The sequence below is a fragment of the Myodes glareolus genome, chromosome 5 (genome assembly GCF_982192425.1).
Source record: "Myodes glareolus chromosome 5, mMyoGla1.1, whole genome shotgun sequence".
Classification (NCBI taxonomy): domain Eukaryota; kingdom Metazoa; phylum Chordata; class Mammalia; order Rodentia; family Cricetidae; genus Myodes; species Myodes glareolus.
Genome location: NC_142030.1, coordinates 20,640,625 through 20,656,250, shown reverse-complemented (window position 1 = coordinate 20,656,250; position 15,626 = coordinate 20,640,625). Strand labels below are relative to the sequence as shown.

The 15,626-nt window shown below is 38.8% G+C and overlaps 2 protein-coding genes across 2 annotated transcripts; both read left to right on the top strand.

Moving 5' to 3' along the window:
* The first annotated feature begins 624 nt into the window (after positions 1-624).
* Positions 625-1,914, top strand: LOC125401940 (olfactory receptor 10X1-like). The gene is made up of 2 exons (XM_048436386.3): positions 625-644; positions 927-1,914. The coding sequence occupies exons 1-2, from the start codon at positions 625-627 to the stop codon at positions 1,912-1,914; spliced, it is 1,008 nt and encodes a 335-aa protein (XP_048292343.2).
* A 12,134-nt stretch (positions 1,915-14,048) lies between these two features.
* Positions 14,049-14,981, top strand: LOC148121991 (olfactory receptor 10X1). The gene has a single exon (XM_087905976.1). The coding sequence runs from the start codon at positions 14,049-14,051 to the stop codon at positions 14,979-14,981; it is 933 nt and encodes a 310-aa protein (XP_087762102.1).
* Positions 14,982-15,626: the final 645 nt, after the last annotated feature.

Here is a 15,626-nt window from a genome sequence, read left to right as displayed (position 1 = left end):
TTTCCTTCCTCTCAGAGTATCAAAGGCAAAACAACTTTTAAAGCGTTTTTAAATAATTTATGACCTAGGTGCCTTCTTCAGAAAGAAAGATCACTTCAGGTTTCTCCAACAGCTTTAACCACAGCACTTTGAAATCCCTCTCAGTCTCTACTCAGTCAATGCTTAGAGGGTATTTATTATTTATGAGTGTCTATGTTAGACCTAACTGTCCCTTTATCCTTCAGCATATTCTTTTATTTTATATCACGACATTCATGTTTATGTTTGAGTATGATTTTTGCATATATTTATGGGTACACATGAGTGTACATTTTCAAGAAGGCCCAAAACTGACACTGCGTGTCTTCTCATTTATTCTCTACTTCAATCACTGAGGCAGAATCTCTGTGGAAGACAAGATTGCCAGCTCCTTATACCCTGGATGTCCAATTGCCCCAGATATTCTGTCTCTGCATCTCCAGTGCTGGGATACAGGCTTGCCCAACATTTATTTGGATGCTGTATTTTGAACTGTCATCTTCATGATTGTTCAGCAAATGCATTACCACTGAGTAAGTTTCCCAGGCTGAATCCTCACTCAGCATTTTTTATTGTCTAGAGTTTTACCAAAATACTGCTCAGCTAATGTATCTGAACATCTTTTGTCTGAATACCAATTGGACTATTTAACCAATGTTAAATTACCAGCCAACGAAATACTTTAACAGACCAAAATTATCCCACAGAGCATAATCATACCATTAATAATTCGTTGCTGAAGAAATGACTGGATGATTATGAAATCATGGAATCTACATGCATAGCTAAGTTTTTACAAAACTGAATTAAAAATTGGTTGTATGTTGTAAATCTAAAGATTTTTCTTATCCGCACAATTCATTTCATTTGAAAATATTGAAGAATAAGGAGGATTAAAGGTTTGTCCATTCCTTCTTTCACATTTCAGGAACCCAAGGAATGGCGATCAACCAAACAATCCTGAAGGAATTCATTCTCGTGGGCTTCTCTGCTTACCCACATGCACAGACCTTCCTCTTTGTGGTCTTCTTCTGCCTCTATATTCTCACTCTTGCAGGCAACCTGACCATCATGGGGTTGACTTGGGTGGACAGATCTCTCCACACCCCTATGTACCTCTTCCTCAGTGCACTCTCCTTCTCTGAGACCTGCTACACCCTGACTATCATCCCCAAGATGCTAGCAGACCTCCTGGACAGGGACAGACGCATTTCAGTCACTGGCTGTGGCTTGCAGATGTGTTTTTTCCTGGGCCTTGGCGGAACAAACTGCGTCATTCTCACCTTGATGGGGTATGACCGCTTCCTGGCCATCTGCAATCCCCTCCGATATCCTCTTCTTATGACTAATGTTGCATGTGGACAACTTGTGGCCTCTGCTTGGGCTGGAGGCTTCTTGGTCTCTTTTATACAAATTGCACTAACATTCAGGGTGTCTTTCTGCATACCCAACCTCATCAGACACTTCTTCTGCAATATGAGGGCAGTTGTGCGACTGTCCTGCACAGACAGTGACCTCACAGAATTCATTGTAACGCTAATGTCAATGTTAGGCCTAGTTGGTACATTCTTGCTCATCTTCTTGACTTACGTCTTCATCCTCTCTTCCGTGCTCAAGATCCCTTCAGCCGAGGGTAAGCAAAAGGCATTTTCCACCTGTGCCTCACACCTCACTGTGGTCATCGTCCACTTTGGTTTTGCATCCATTGCTTATCTAAAGCCGGAAGCCTCCGGGGGAGATGATTCCCTCATAGCAGTTCCTTATACCATCATTACCCCTTTCCTCAGTCCCATCATATTCAGCCTCAGGAATAAGGATATGAAGAATGCTTTTAGAAAGATCACCAGAAAGACAGTTTTCTTGAAAAATAACCTTGGACAATTGTTTCTGGTTTAATGCATTGTTTAGCTTCCTCCAAGAGTCAATGGAGCATTCGCTGGGTGACTTCTATGGAAAGGTGAAATCCAGGAGCACACAACTGAGACTTTCACCTAACCTGTCCCAGGCATTTCCTAAGCATGCTCAGGACGTTATCCAATCCCTCTACTTTCCACTACCATGAGAAGAATGATGTCCTGGATAAGAAGATTCTGCCAATTTCTGGGCATTCTGTACCTCTCATAAGTGAGGAAAGAGGAGAATAAAAAACAGTAGTGTGACCACTGCACTGAGTGATGTTTTCAATATCTAAAGATGCAAATAGTAAATATTTCTGAAAATATTTTCATGTACCAAGTTGGACTTCCCAGGATAAAAGCTATTTCTAAATTTCTGATGGGAGATATATATTGTAAAAAAAAATCAATGGCTGTTTGTTTGTGAAAGCACACACACACATATGTGCACACACACACACACACACACATATACATACACAAACACAAAATCCATTTGTTAAATATTCACACCACACTAATCACTGTTTACTAATTTATTTTTGCATTTTAATTTCTTTTTACAAGAACTTTTAAAATTAGCAGTTTGTTGCGTTGTATTTTTATCATACTTAGCCTACAGCCCACTACTGATTGTTTTAACAATAACATATGTAAGAGACTGTTACCTCTCAATGATTTCAACCTTTGGAGAATAGAGGAAACCATTCAACACCTTTCATGCAAATAAACAAGCTATTAAGAACTACACATTTTATCATTTTGTTAAAGTTGAATATAAGGAATATGCTTATGTTATCTTCGTAGTGAGAATATTCAAAAGCAAGTGTTGATGACTTATGTATGGTATTAAGGAATTTCACCAAAAATGCACTTAGCAAAGATTTTTAAGAGTAAGCAAAATGTAAAACAGGAAATAAGATTAACATACCTTCATTTGTTTAATGACAAGAACAAAACAGAAACACTGTGCAATGTATGTAAAATAGTGACAGATCTTGCAAAATATTCAGTCATGAAAATCTAGAAAATTTTTTGAAACGTTTTCCTCAGTTATTTTCTGTCAAAGGATTCTGTGACTTCCAGGTAAAGACTCAACACAAAAGGGAAATAGTTCTCCCTTTTTTGGCAGTTACCTGAAGTTCTTTCTCTGGTGATGGAGTCTATGAGATTCCCCTTTCTAAAGTAGCAGATCTATTGGTAATGTCATTGTTCAGCTCTTGTTTAGGCAGCCACATAGTTGAGGTACCATAACTAAGTTTCCCTGCCATTTCTAGGAGACACAGTCCAACTACGGTCTTCCTGGTCTTCTGGATCTTACAGTCTTTCCCCTCCTTGTACATTGAAGTACCTGAGCCTTAGGAGCAGGAGTGGTGTTGTAGATATTCCCAATTGTGGCTACCTGAAATCATAGACACAGCAGCAATAATAAATACACTTTGCAGCTGTTTTTAAACACTTATGTGTTTATATACACATATGTAACAATAATGCTCTTGAAAAAGGGGGCTATGAGTTTGAGAGGTAAGTTTTGGAAATGTAAACACTGAGAGAGTGGGCCTGGAGGTGAGGGAGGAAGAAAAGTGGAGGGGGAACGTGACATAAACATATTTTGATTAAATTTCTAACAATTTAAAAGGAGAACTATAGGCCAATACCACTGACATAGATAAAAATGGCTATTTTGATTAATCTTTTTAAAAATTTATTTTTTAAACTTTATTTAACTTTATTTCATGCATATTGGTATAATGATGTCAGATTCTCTTAAACTGGATTTACAGACAGCTGTGAGCTGCCATGTGGGTGCTGGGAATTGAACCCAGGTCCTGTGGAGGAGCAGTCAGTGCTCTTAACCACTGAGCCATCTCACCAGCCCCCATACCACCAACATAGATGAAAATAATTCTCTACAAAACACTCACAAATTAGGAGCTCAAGAGATGGCTCAGAGGTTAAGAACACTTGCTCTCACAGAGTACCTGGGTTTAGTTCCCAGATCCCAGAGTGCCTCGCAAAGATCCCCAACTTCAGTTACAGTGCCTCTTCTAACCTCAGCAGGCACCAAGTATACATGTATTGACTATAAGTACGTGAAGACAAAGAATTCATACACATAAAATAAGTAACTCATTGAAAATTAGTTAAAATAGTTGTAAACAAAATGCACACATATATAAAAAGATCACCTACAACAATCAAGATATATGTAATAATGACCTGAAGATAGAAATCAAATGATCTTACTAATAGATGCAGAAAGGAACATTAGTAAGATTCAGTGATAAAAGTACTAGAGAAAATGGGGCCGAAGGGAGCATACTTCAATGTAATAATGTTTACATATGACAAAAGCTTAGCCAACATTATCATAAATAGTGAAAAACATAAATTAATCCTATTAAACTGAGGTGTAAGACAGAGCTGTCCATGGTTCCTACTCCTTTTCAGTCAGTGCTTGAAATCTTACAGAGTAACAAGACGAGGGAAAGGACTTAAAGGGATACAAACTGGAAAGGAAGAACTCAAATTGTCTTTATTTGCAGACAACATGGTATTATATAAAGGATTCCAAAAGTTCTGCCAGAAAAATTTCTAAATATGATCAACAATTTCATCAAAGTATCAGAATTCAATATCAACTTAGAGAAGAAAAAAAACCAGTAACTTTTCTATAAACCCAGAACAAAAAATGCTGAGAAAGAGATCATGGAAACACTGCCATTCTCAACAGCCTCAAAATACATCCAAGAATGAACCTACCCAAGAAGATGATAGAGTTCCCCAGTGAAAACTTTAAACTTGTGACTAAAGAAATTGAGATAAATATTAGAAGAAAGAAATGTAACCTATGCTTGTGCATTGGTAGAATTAATATTGGGGAAATTTACAGATTCAATGCAATCCCAATCAAATTATATGTGACATCATTCAAAGACTGGGGGCAAACTGAAATTCTTATGAAAGAATAAAATTTCTAGGACATCTTCAGCCTGACCATAAGAATAGTGCTGAAAGCAGCAGCATACCAGATCTTAAGCTATATTACAAAGCAAGAGTAATAAAAATAATATGCTGCAGGCATAAGACAGGCACAGAGATCAGTGGAACAAAGTATAGAACCCAAAGATGATTGAATGTAATTACAGTCAGCTGGTGTTTGAAAGATAAAGAATAAAAAATAAACACTGGAGGGGAAACAGTATTTTCAACAAATGCTACTGTGAAAACTGCATGTCCACATACAGAAGAAAGAAATTAGATCCACATCTATCACCTCACACAAAAGTCAATTTCAAAAGAAACAAAGCATCTCAAAATGATTTCCAAAAACTGAACCTGATGGAAGAAAACATGACCAGCAAATACTACAAGATATGTGAGTGGGAAGGGACTTTAAGAAAAGGGCTGAGTTCTCTCAGCACATAAAGCCAACATTTGACAATGGGGCCTCGAACCTACTGTTCAGTAAAGGAAACAGTCTAAGGAAAGTAAAGAGTTGGAGATCTTTTCTGGCTATACATCTAGTAGAGAATTAATATTCAGAATATATAAAGAAAACAAAACACTAAAAATCAAGAAAACAAATGACTCAATTAAAGGTGTGTGTGGGGAAAAAACTTCTCCAAATAAAAAGTAAAAATGGCTAAGTTATTTATTTTAATGTGTTTCACATCCTTAGCAACCAGGGAAACTTAAGTTAAACTTACTCAGAAATGTTGTAAATGTGTCACATTTCCTTTATCATCCTTCAGCTACACTGGTTTCCAAAGTGGCTGCACAAGTTTGTACTCCCACTAGAGTGAACGAATGTTCCCGTACTCCACATCCTCTCCAACATAAGCTGTTCTCGGTCCTTTTGGTCTTAGTCATTCTGACAGGTTTAAGATGTTATCTCAGAGTTGTTTGATTTGCATTTCCATGATGATTAAGGATGTTGAGTGATTCCTTAAATCTCTTTTGTCCGTTTGAAATCCTTCTGATGAGATTCTCTGTTTAGCTCTATATCCCATTTTATTAATTGGATTGTTTTGTATTTTGATGTCTAGTTTCTTGAGTTCTTCATATATTTTGATATTAGCCCTCTGTCAGATGTGAATATTTTCCCTTTCTGTAGGCTGTTGTTTTGCCTTATTTACCATCTTCTTTACCTTACAGATTTTTTCAGTTTTAGGAAGTTCCGTTTATTGATTGTTACTCTCAGTTTCTGTGCTACTGGCATTATATCTAGGAAGTGTTCTCCTGTACTAGTATGTTCGAGGCTACTTCCCACTTTCTCTTCTATCATGTTCAATGTAACTGGGATTTATTTTGAGGACCTTGATCCATTTGAGCTTGAGTTTTGTGCATGGCAATAATGAAAAACAAACAAACAAACAAAAGCAAAACAAGGACTTCATGAAATATGCAGGCAAATGAATGGAACTAGAAAAAAAAACATCCTGAGTAAGACAACCCAGATTCAAACAGACAAGCACGGTATGTGCTCAGTCACAAGTGGATATTAGACGTAAAGCAAAGGAAAACCAGACTATAATCCACAGCTCCAGAGAAGCTAGGTAACAAGGAAGACCCTAAGAAAGACACATGGATCACCCTGGGAAAGGGAAATAGATGAGATCTCTTAGGTAAACTGGGGGCAAGTGGGCCCATAAAAGGGAGGGGATGGGATATGGGAACATGAAGGAATGGGATGGCCGAGAGGAGAGAGGGACAGAGTGGAGAGTAGTGAAAGAGAGATCTTGATAGAGAGAGTCACTATGGGTTTGGTGAGAAACCTGGTGCTATGAGAATAACACCAAGGATGTTAACAAGGATGGCCCCAGTTAAGACTCGTAGCAACTGCAGAGAGGGTGCCTGAACTGGCCTTTCCCTATAATCAGATTGGTGAATACCCAACTAGCATCAAAGAGTCTTCATCTAGCAACTGACAGAACCAGATACAAAGATGCACAACCAAGCACCAGGCTGAACTCCAGGATTCCAATCAAAAAGAGGGAGGAGGAATATATGAGCAAGGGAGGTCAAGAGCATGATGGAGAAAGCTACAGAAACAGCTGAACCAAGCTTGTGGAAACTCATGAACTCTAGGCAAATAGCTGTGGAGTCGTCATGGGATGAACTAGGTCCTCCATACATGGTGAAACTTGGACTATAGGAAGGGCCCCTGGCAGTAGGAGCAGAATCTATTGCTAATGCATAAGCTACTTGTTGGAGCCCATTCCCTACGGTGAGATACCATACTCAGCCTTAATGCAGGGAGAAGGTGCTTGAACCTGTCCCAACTTAATGTGCCAGACTTTATTGACTCTCCATGGGAGCCCTTGCCCATTGGGAAGAGTGGATAGGTTGGGGAGGAGGCAGATGGGAGGTGGGGGAGTGGTGGGAAAGAAAACTCTGGTTATAATGTAAAATGAATTATTTTTTAAAAAAATAAGTAAATAAAAATTAATATTTCTTAGAAATTTTATCTTACTCCAGTCAGAATGGCTAAGATCAAGAAAACAACTGACAGCAGGTACTGATGAGGCGGTGGGCAAGGGGAAGCCTCATTCACTGTTTATGGTACTATACTGGTGCAGGCGCTATGGAAATCGGTATGAATGCTCAAAAAACTAAAAGATAGATCTACCGTATGACCAAATTGTATCACTCTTTGGCCTATACCCAAAGAACTCAACACCCTACAGCGAAGATAGTTACTCTCGTCACAATTGCAAGAAATGGAAGCAGCCTAGAGAGCCTTCAACTGATGAACAGATGGTTAAAATGGGTGCATACCATTTTATTTACCTTAGCCATTCACATAGTCATTTAGTAGAATCACACTGTTAAATTTTCTCTTAGCTAGTGGATGATAATGCTGAAGGTCCTTTCAAGGACGTACATTCCATAAGTGTTTTTAAAGTCTTGTCGTAAAGTTTGGTTCAGGGCAGCATTTTTGTCAATGAAAGTGAACTCAATTAGCATTAGCATTCTAACTCTCATTTAGGCTTCCTGCCAAAACAAAATTTACAGGCAGCTGAAAGTTTATTTTTCATGAGCATGATGAATTCTGCATATCTTAAGCCCCCGAGGATTTGCAGAAATGTTTCAGAGGTTGCATGTTACACAAAGCCCTATAGCTAATGAGAACAAATTATAAAGTTGAGGAAGAAAAGTTTTCTTCCTTCTCTGATGAAAGAAACAGGGATCTCCAGGGCTCTCCTAACCAGAACCACACAAACCTCAAGAGCTGGGGAGCCTCAACCTTTGATAATAATCACACAGTAACTCACAGCGACAGAAAGCAAGGCTCTCCCTGCAGTCATTTAGTGGTGGAGAGGGATGAGCTCAAGCTACTTCACCACTTAACACTCATATCACACAACTCAGAAGCCACAGAAAAAGTAAAGCTGCACCAACTCAGAAAATTCTGTCCTTGCCAAATGCAGATATTCAAAATGCAAAAGGTATAGCAACTTTCTTAAGGTCACCAAACAATTGGTAATTAAAGAATCCAGACCCTGAGGTCAGTGATTTTTATAACTCAGTTTTTATTTCTTTTGAGTGAAGAACAGCGTGTGTTTCTACAAAAGCCATGAATTGAAAGTGTCTTGCTTAGTAACCTAATGAAGCACCAAGGTAGGAGATGACTCACATCCTGTGCCTCTCTTTTATTAATAATGAATTGTCTTCATCCACTCATCATGCCTCTTTGAAGTTGGAAAAAATATGTGATTCTTTGATCTAAAGATTGGTAACACAATTAAAATGGGCACATGTTGATTAACTTCAGAGAGAGATGAAGATGAGGTGGGATCCAATCTTCACATCTTTATTCAGACTATGCCTGTAGTAGAGCAAAACTCTGAAAGCCATGCTGTAGTATCAATGATTTACCCAGAAAACATCTAGCATGCAGTTAGATAATGGCCAGATATGGAAAACACCTTTGTGGAATATATGTATCGGTCATTCTTTACATTGCAAAATGTTTCAAAATGCTTCTTTTCTTTTCATTTATTTTTCTTTCTTATTTCTTATTTTTAAGATTTGTTTTGTATTTTTATTTTATTTATATGTAATGTGTTGTGTGTGTATGTGTGTTCTTACCATGGTATGTGACTTGCCCTGGGGAAGCCAGAAGTAAGAATAAGATCTCCTGAAGCAAGAGTTACAGGAATTTGTAAGCTGCATTGTATGGATGATAGAAACATAACTCTGGTCCCTTGGAATAGCAGCAAATGCTCATAAGCACTGGGCAATCTATTAAGCTACAGTTAGAAAGGAAAAGAAAGAAAAAAAAAGTAAAGTCTGGACGGTGATGTAGCACTCCTTTAATCCCAGGACTTGGGAGGCAGAGGCAGGTGAATCTCTGTCAGTTCGAGGCCAACTGGTCTACAGAGTGAGTTCCAGAACAGTCAAGTTACACAAAGAAACCCTGTGTTAAAAAACAAAAAGAAAGAAAGAAAGAGAGAGGGAGGGGGAGGGAGGGAAGACAGGATTTCATACCTCAGTGCTTTCTATCCATTCTACCTTGTAGCCCAAGCAGTCATTGAACTCGTGCAACCCCTTCATTGGTTTCCTAAGCTTTATGATTCAAGGCACATATCATCATGCCTGGCTTTTCATCTCAAAATTCTAAAATTAATGATGGCTTTGCAAACAACACCTATCCCCTGATTGTGTAGGAAGGGAATTATATATGTTGAATGAAATCTAACATTTACTTGTACATAGTATGTTATAGAATAATCACAGAGTTTTTCCTAAATACACAAGAAACTAATTCAACTTCTTGTCCTAAATACACAAGAAACTGATTCAGCTTCTTGTTCTGTTAATACATTCTAGTATATCTTTGGTACAATAATTGAACCACTTTGGTTTTGAATACTTAGGACTGACTTAGTTATAGAGTTGCTCTAAAGTGAAAGTTTAAAGGCTTTGGTTTGTAAGATATTCTACTGATGGAAGAAATGAGTTTTCTTGTATTTGGGAAAGCAAAAGGTCCCTAGTAAGACTTAATTTTCCTTGAGGTAATGGGTGAAAACCCAGAATAATACAGAAAACTAATTACGGGGGAATGGAACAATCACCCCCAAGATTAAGGAGGCTTACACCGAATGACTGACAAGGAAGCCCGGGGTTTCCTAAAATGCAATCCCCAATATCATAGACTTAGAATAGAACTGAGAAATGATTACCCACACATAGTAAGATACTGAGACAATATGACTAAAGGAAAGTGGAGGTGCAAAAGAAGGAAAATTAAACCATGTTGTTCATGCACAGCTGGGAACGAATGATGCTCTGAGCAGGTCTAAGAGGACAGAAGAATCAGATCTGTAAGATCGGGTCCACAGGATCATATATTATCTCTGCAACTGTTTGTGTGTTTACATTATTGTTCTAGGTCCCTATTGACAATGTTATGACAGATTCTGGCACAAGAAGCTTAATCTAGACTGACCTAACTCTAAACACTATGGAAACTCTGTTACGACATGCTCAAAACTCAGTGCTGAAAAAGTAAAACAGACATTGTTTCTAGATTCATCCCTTTCTGATTCTTAACTTATCCATACAACACTTAACTGGGAATTCTTGTCTTCTTAAAGTGTAAGCTTGAGAAATAAAGAAATAATGATCATGGTGACATTCTTGAAAAGAAAACTCCAGGGAGTGGAAAGAATGGAGATAAAACAGTGTGATTCCAGTTACAAGGATGCTGCTTCCTAGATAAAACTATTTTCAAAGTAAGATCATCTCATCTGTCCTACACAGATCACAGCTGTCTTATGTACTTCATATTTATGCCACAAAGAGAAAATCAATAAACATTTGAAAGAATTTGGGGAAATGTAGACTCCATAAATGCCAGTTATCAAGTATGTTGACATGTGAGACAGGAAAAATATCTCTGCCTAATAGGAAGTTGAATATCTTAATTATATAGACAGGCTGCTTGTTGTGGAAGTTAGGAAATGAGAGTAAATAGATGAAGAGTTATTGAAAAATCCACACAGTGACATCAGAACATTTGTCTTTGGGCATAGCTTACCGTTAAGAAAATCAACATAATCTTTGTTGCTTCCTATTTTACATATAGTCTTTATCAATAAATCTTATACATTCAGCTAATTACTATGAATCCTAAAAATACTAGGGTCTTTTAATGTCCACCCTTCTCTCCCCTTGAAGAATCAAAAGGGAAATGTGTTTTGTTTTGTTTTCATTTCTTTTGCTGTTTTAGTTCCCGGTTGCCATCCACATGAAGGAATGATGATTTCAGGTTTCTCCAACAATTTTAAGTCATTATCCAAGCTTAGTCCTAAAATTACCAGGAAATTGTTGCAATGTTTCCTTAACAGACATAGGATTATATAGCACATAGGAATGGCTATCTTAGACTACTTCTGTCTTTTTCAGTGTTTGGGTTGGTGTTTATTAACTTGATACAAACCTGCATGTATCTGGGAAGAGAGAATTTTAATTGAGAAAAACACCTTCGTAAGACTAGCCTGTGAGTAAATGTGCTTGATATTTTCTTGGGTAATGACTGATGTGGGAAGAGCCACCTCATGGGGTGCGGTGGCACACTTTGGCACCTCGTTGTGGGTGTTATAAGAGAGCAGCCTGAGCAGACCACTGAAAACAAACCTCTAAATTGTTCTTCCCCCTTCATAGTCTCTTCTTCAGTTCTTGCCTTGAATTCCTTTCCTGCCTTTCCTTCACAAGACACTGTGAGCTGTAAGATGAGATAAACCTTTCCTTTCATGTTGCTTCTAGGTCATCGTCTCTGTGGAAGCAAGGAAAATCTAACTAAGACAATCATTTAGCATGTTTTCATTTAATCTACTTAATTTGGTTTACATGTGTACGTACATGTGTGTGATATGTTGGGTCTTATATGTATACTGGTATGTGGTATGTTGTATTTGTGCATTGTGTGGTGTGGTATGTGATGTATGTGTACATGTGCATGACATGTTCTATGTTGTGTCTGTATACATGTGTGGTATGTTGTGTGTTGTGTGTGTACATGTGTGTGATAAGTTGTGTGTCATATGTATACGTGTGTGGTATGTTGTATGTTATATGTGCGTGGTATGGTGTGTATTGTGTGTACGTGTTTTGGTATGTTGTGTGTTGCATGGGTGTGGGTGTGTAGTATGTTGACATACCTGTGGGCACATGTGTGTGCCTCCATGTGGAGATCTGAAATTGACACTGTCTTTGTCCATTGCTTGTTTTTTGAAGAAGACTATCTTACTAGACAGTTGTCCTCATGATCCCTATCTCTGACTCCTGAGTACAGGAATAACAGACAGACATCAGTACCTTCACAACCTGCATGTGGGTGCTGGAATCTGAACTCGGGTCTTTATGCCTGTGAGGCAAATGCTTTATTCACTGAGCCATCTCCCAGGCTCCCACAGTTCAGTGCTGAGAGTGTTATCCAAATGAATCCATTTATCCATTAATGTATCTAAGTCTGCTTCTTCTGACCACCAGTAGCAGTATCACATTGTTAATACATGAAATGAATTCTGAAATTCGAAATGTATGTCCTGGCAATGCTGAAGCATGCATGGTCAGCCCATGTGTGGCAGTTCTCCTAAATTTGTCCCTATTGAGTTTCAAGGTCTAAGTTGATAAGGACGACTGACAAGGCCTTTTCCTCAAGAGGGCACCAAATCTCATTACAGATGGTTGTGAGTCGCCATGTGGTTGCTAGAAATTGAACTCAGGACCTTTAGAAGAGCAGGTAGTGCTCTTAACCGCTGAGCCATCTCTACATGACCAGCCAATAAAATCCCCTTTGAGGTGAATTACTCTTCCTTTAAGAAAGATAAATATTTTTATTTATGTATCACACATATTTTTCTTTACTTTTATTAATGTTTATTGTTAGAGAATCTCCATACATATATGTTCAAACAATGGTTTGATCAAATCTCCTATCCCTCTATGACTACTTTTCCATCCCAACACCTATCACTAGCTTCTCAGCTTAAGAAGGCACTTCGTGAGCACAAACCATGTCCATGCTGGGATTTTTGGTTGGCTTGATCTTGCCAACCTTGTGCTTGCAGTAGCCACTATGAGGTCATGTCTAGCAAATACTTCTGTTGTTGCACACATCTCCAACCTCCAGCTCTTAAAATCTTATACCCCACTCTTCTTCAGTGATCCCTGAACCTGCTGGGGAAGGAGTGTGACAGAGATGTCTCAATTAGAACTGAGCATGCCACAGACTCTAACTCTCTGCTTATTGATCAGTCTTTGTAGTAACCATGATGTGTGACAACAAGAAGCTTCTCCTCTGAGGGTTGAGAGATGCACTGAGCTATGGGTATAAAGACTAGAACTTAGGGAATAGTCACTTACCATGACTTCATGCCAGAATTCACTTCTCCCTTATTGTCTATAACTTATCCTGTCAATGAGTTTGGGCCCACTTACAGGTACAAGGCATAAATTTCAGCTTAAAGCAAGATTTAAATCCAATTATAAAGTAATTTGTTACTCCCACAACCTTGATGCACTATTGCAACAGTTAGTATATCTTCAAGGCCAGTCATTATTGTGATCCCAATGATGGATGGCTTTTCTCACTGATTGTGTCAATGGAACTTTCTAGAACTCTAAGACTTAGTCAATATGAATGAATGTTTCAGATTAGTATCACCTTGATTTCCCAAAATCACATGACTATTTATGTGGTGTCTTTAGCAATAGGGTCTTACCATCAAGTTCTGGATGTTCACAAGAGCAATGGCAATAGCCTGCAATGTTTTGGAGGTCTCTGTGTCCCCAGGAACCAACAGCTCAAGAGAGGTCACCCATACATGGCATTAGGCTTTTTAATTGATAGTCAACCTTTTTTAAGGCCAGAACAAAGAAACTTTCTGGTGACATAGCAAGTCATAATTAAGTTATTGTTGAAGACATAAATGAACGCATAATTAGGAAATCACATCTTCTATATACATGGCTGAGTTTTACTAAACTAAATAGAAAATTGGTTGTATGTTGTAAGTCTGATGATTTCTCTTATCCACACTATGCATTTCATTTGAAAATATTAATGAATAAGGAGGGTTAAAGTTTTGTCTATTTCCTTTTTATATTTCAGTAACCAAAGAAATGACAATCAACCAAACAATCCTGAAGGAATTCATTCTCGTGGGCTTCTCCGCTTACCCACATGTACAGACCTTCCTCTTTGTGGTCTTCTTCTGCCTCTATATTCTCACTCTTGCGGGCAACCTGACCATAATGGGGTTGACTTGGGTGGACAGATCTCTCCACACCCCTATGTACCTCTTCCTCAGTGCACTCTCCTTCTCTGAGACCTGCTACACCCTGACTATCATCCCCAAGATGCTGGCGGACCTGCTGGACAGAGACAGGCGCATTTCAGTCACTGGCTGTGGTTTGCAGATGTGCTTTTTCCTGGGCCTTGGCGGAACAAACTGCATCATTCTCACCTTGATGGGGTATGACCGCTTCCTGGCCATCTGCAATCCCCTCCGATATCCTCTTCTTATGACCAATGTTGCATGTGGACAACTTGTGGCCTCAGCTTGGGCTGGAGGCTTCTTGATTTCTCTAATAGAAACAGCACTGATATTCAGGGTGTCTTTCTGCATACCCAACCTCATCAGACACTTCTTTTGCCACATGAGGGCAGTTGTGCGACTGTCCTGCACAGACAGTGACCTCACAGAATTCATTGTAACTCTGATGTCAGTGTCAGGTTTGCTGGGTACGTTCTTGTTCATCTCCTTGACTTACGTCTTCATCCTCTCTTCCGTGCTCAAGATCCCTTCAGCCGAGGGGAAGCAAAAGGCATTTTCCACCTGTGCCTCACACCTCACTGTGGTCATCGTCCACTTTGGTTTTGCATCTATTGTTTATCTAAAGCCGGAAGCCTCCGGGGGAGATGATACACTTATAGCAGTTCCTTACACCATCATTACCCCTTTCCTCAGTCCCATCATATTCAGCCTCAGGAATAAGGATATGAAGAATGCTTTTAGAAAGATCATTAGGAAGATAGTAGTATTGAAAAAATAATCTTATTATTGTTAATATATGGTTGTTCATTAATCCATGGAGCATTGGCTCTATGACCTCCATAGAGTGGCTTGGATACAGGAGCAAGTGATTGGGACTTTCACTTAAGGTTTGCCAGGTAAACCTTCTAAATTTGTTCAGGAAGATCTCTATCCCTAGCCCTGCTGCTCTGAGTATTCTGCCAATCAATTTCTGGGTATCCATTTTCATTCCCGAGTGAGAAAAGAAATGCAGCATGCTAAGCAGCAATATGATCACTGCACTGACATTTGTATTCATTATCTAATGATAAAGTCTTAATTTTTTTCTGGCACAGAAAGGCATTTGGTTTGACTTTCCAGTAGAAAAGCTATTTCTGGTAGGAGATATATGGTGTAAAACCCAACAACTGGCCATTTGTACAAACATAGGCATATGGACACACATTCTCAAATACACAAACCCACTTGTTGAGTAGTCACACCACATTGATCACAGATTGATTAATAAATACTTTGTTAGTTGCTATGGAAGGTCCTTCTGACTATGTGTTGATTTTATTGGTTAATGAATAAAGAATTCGCTTGGACTATAGCATGGGAGGAGGAAAGTGATGTTAGAGAGGATGGCATGGAGCCGCCGCCAGAATCAGACATGCTGAAACTT

Bases quoted from the DNA above. Each gene is read 5' to 3' on its own strand.
- LOC148121991 (XM_087905976.1), top strand. From the start codon at position 14,049: ATGACAATCAACCAAACAATCCTGAAGGAATTCATTCTCGTGGGCTTC.
- LOC125401940 (XM_048436386.3), top strand. From the start codon at position 625: ATGTATCTGAACATCTTTTG. The intron at 645-926 runs TCTGAATACCAA...AAGGTTTGTCCA, and splicing joins ATGTATCTGAACATCTTTTG to TTCCTTCTTTCACATTTCAG.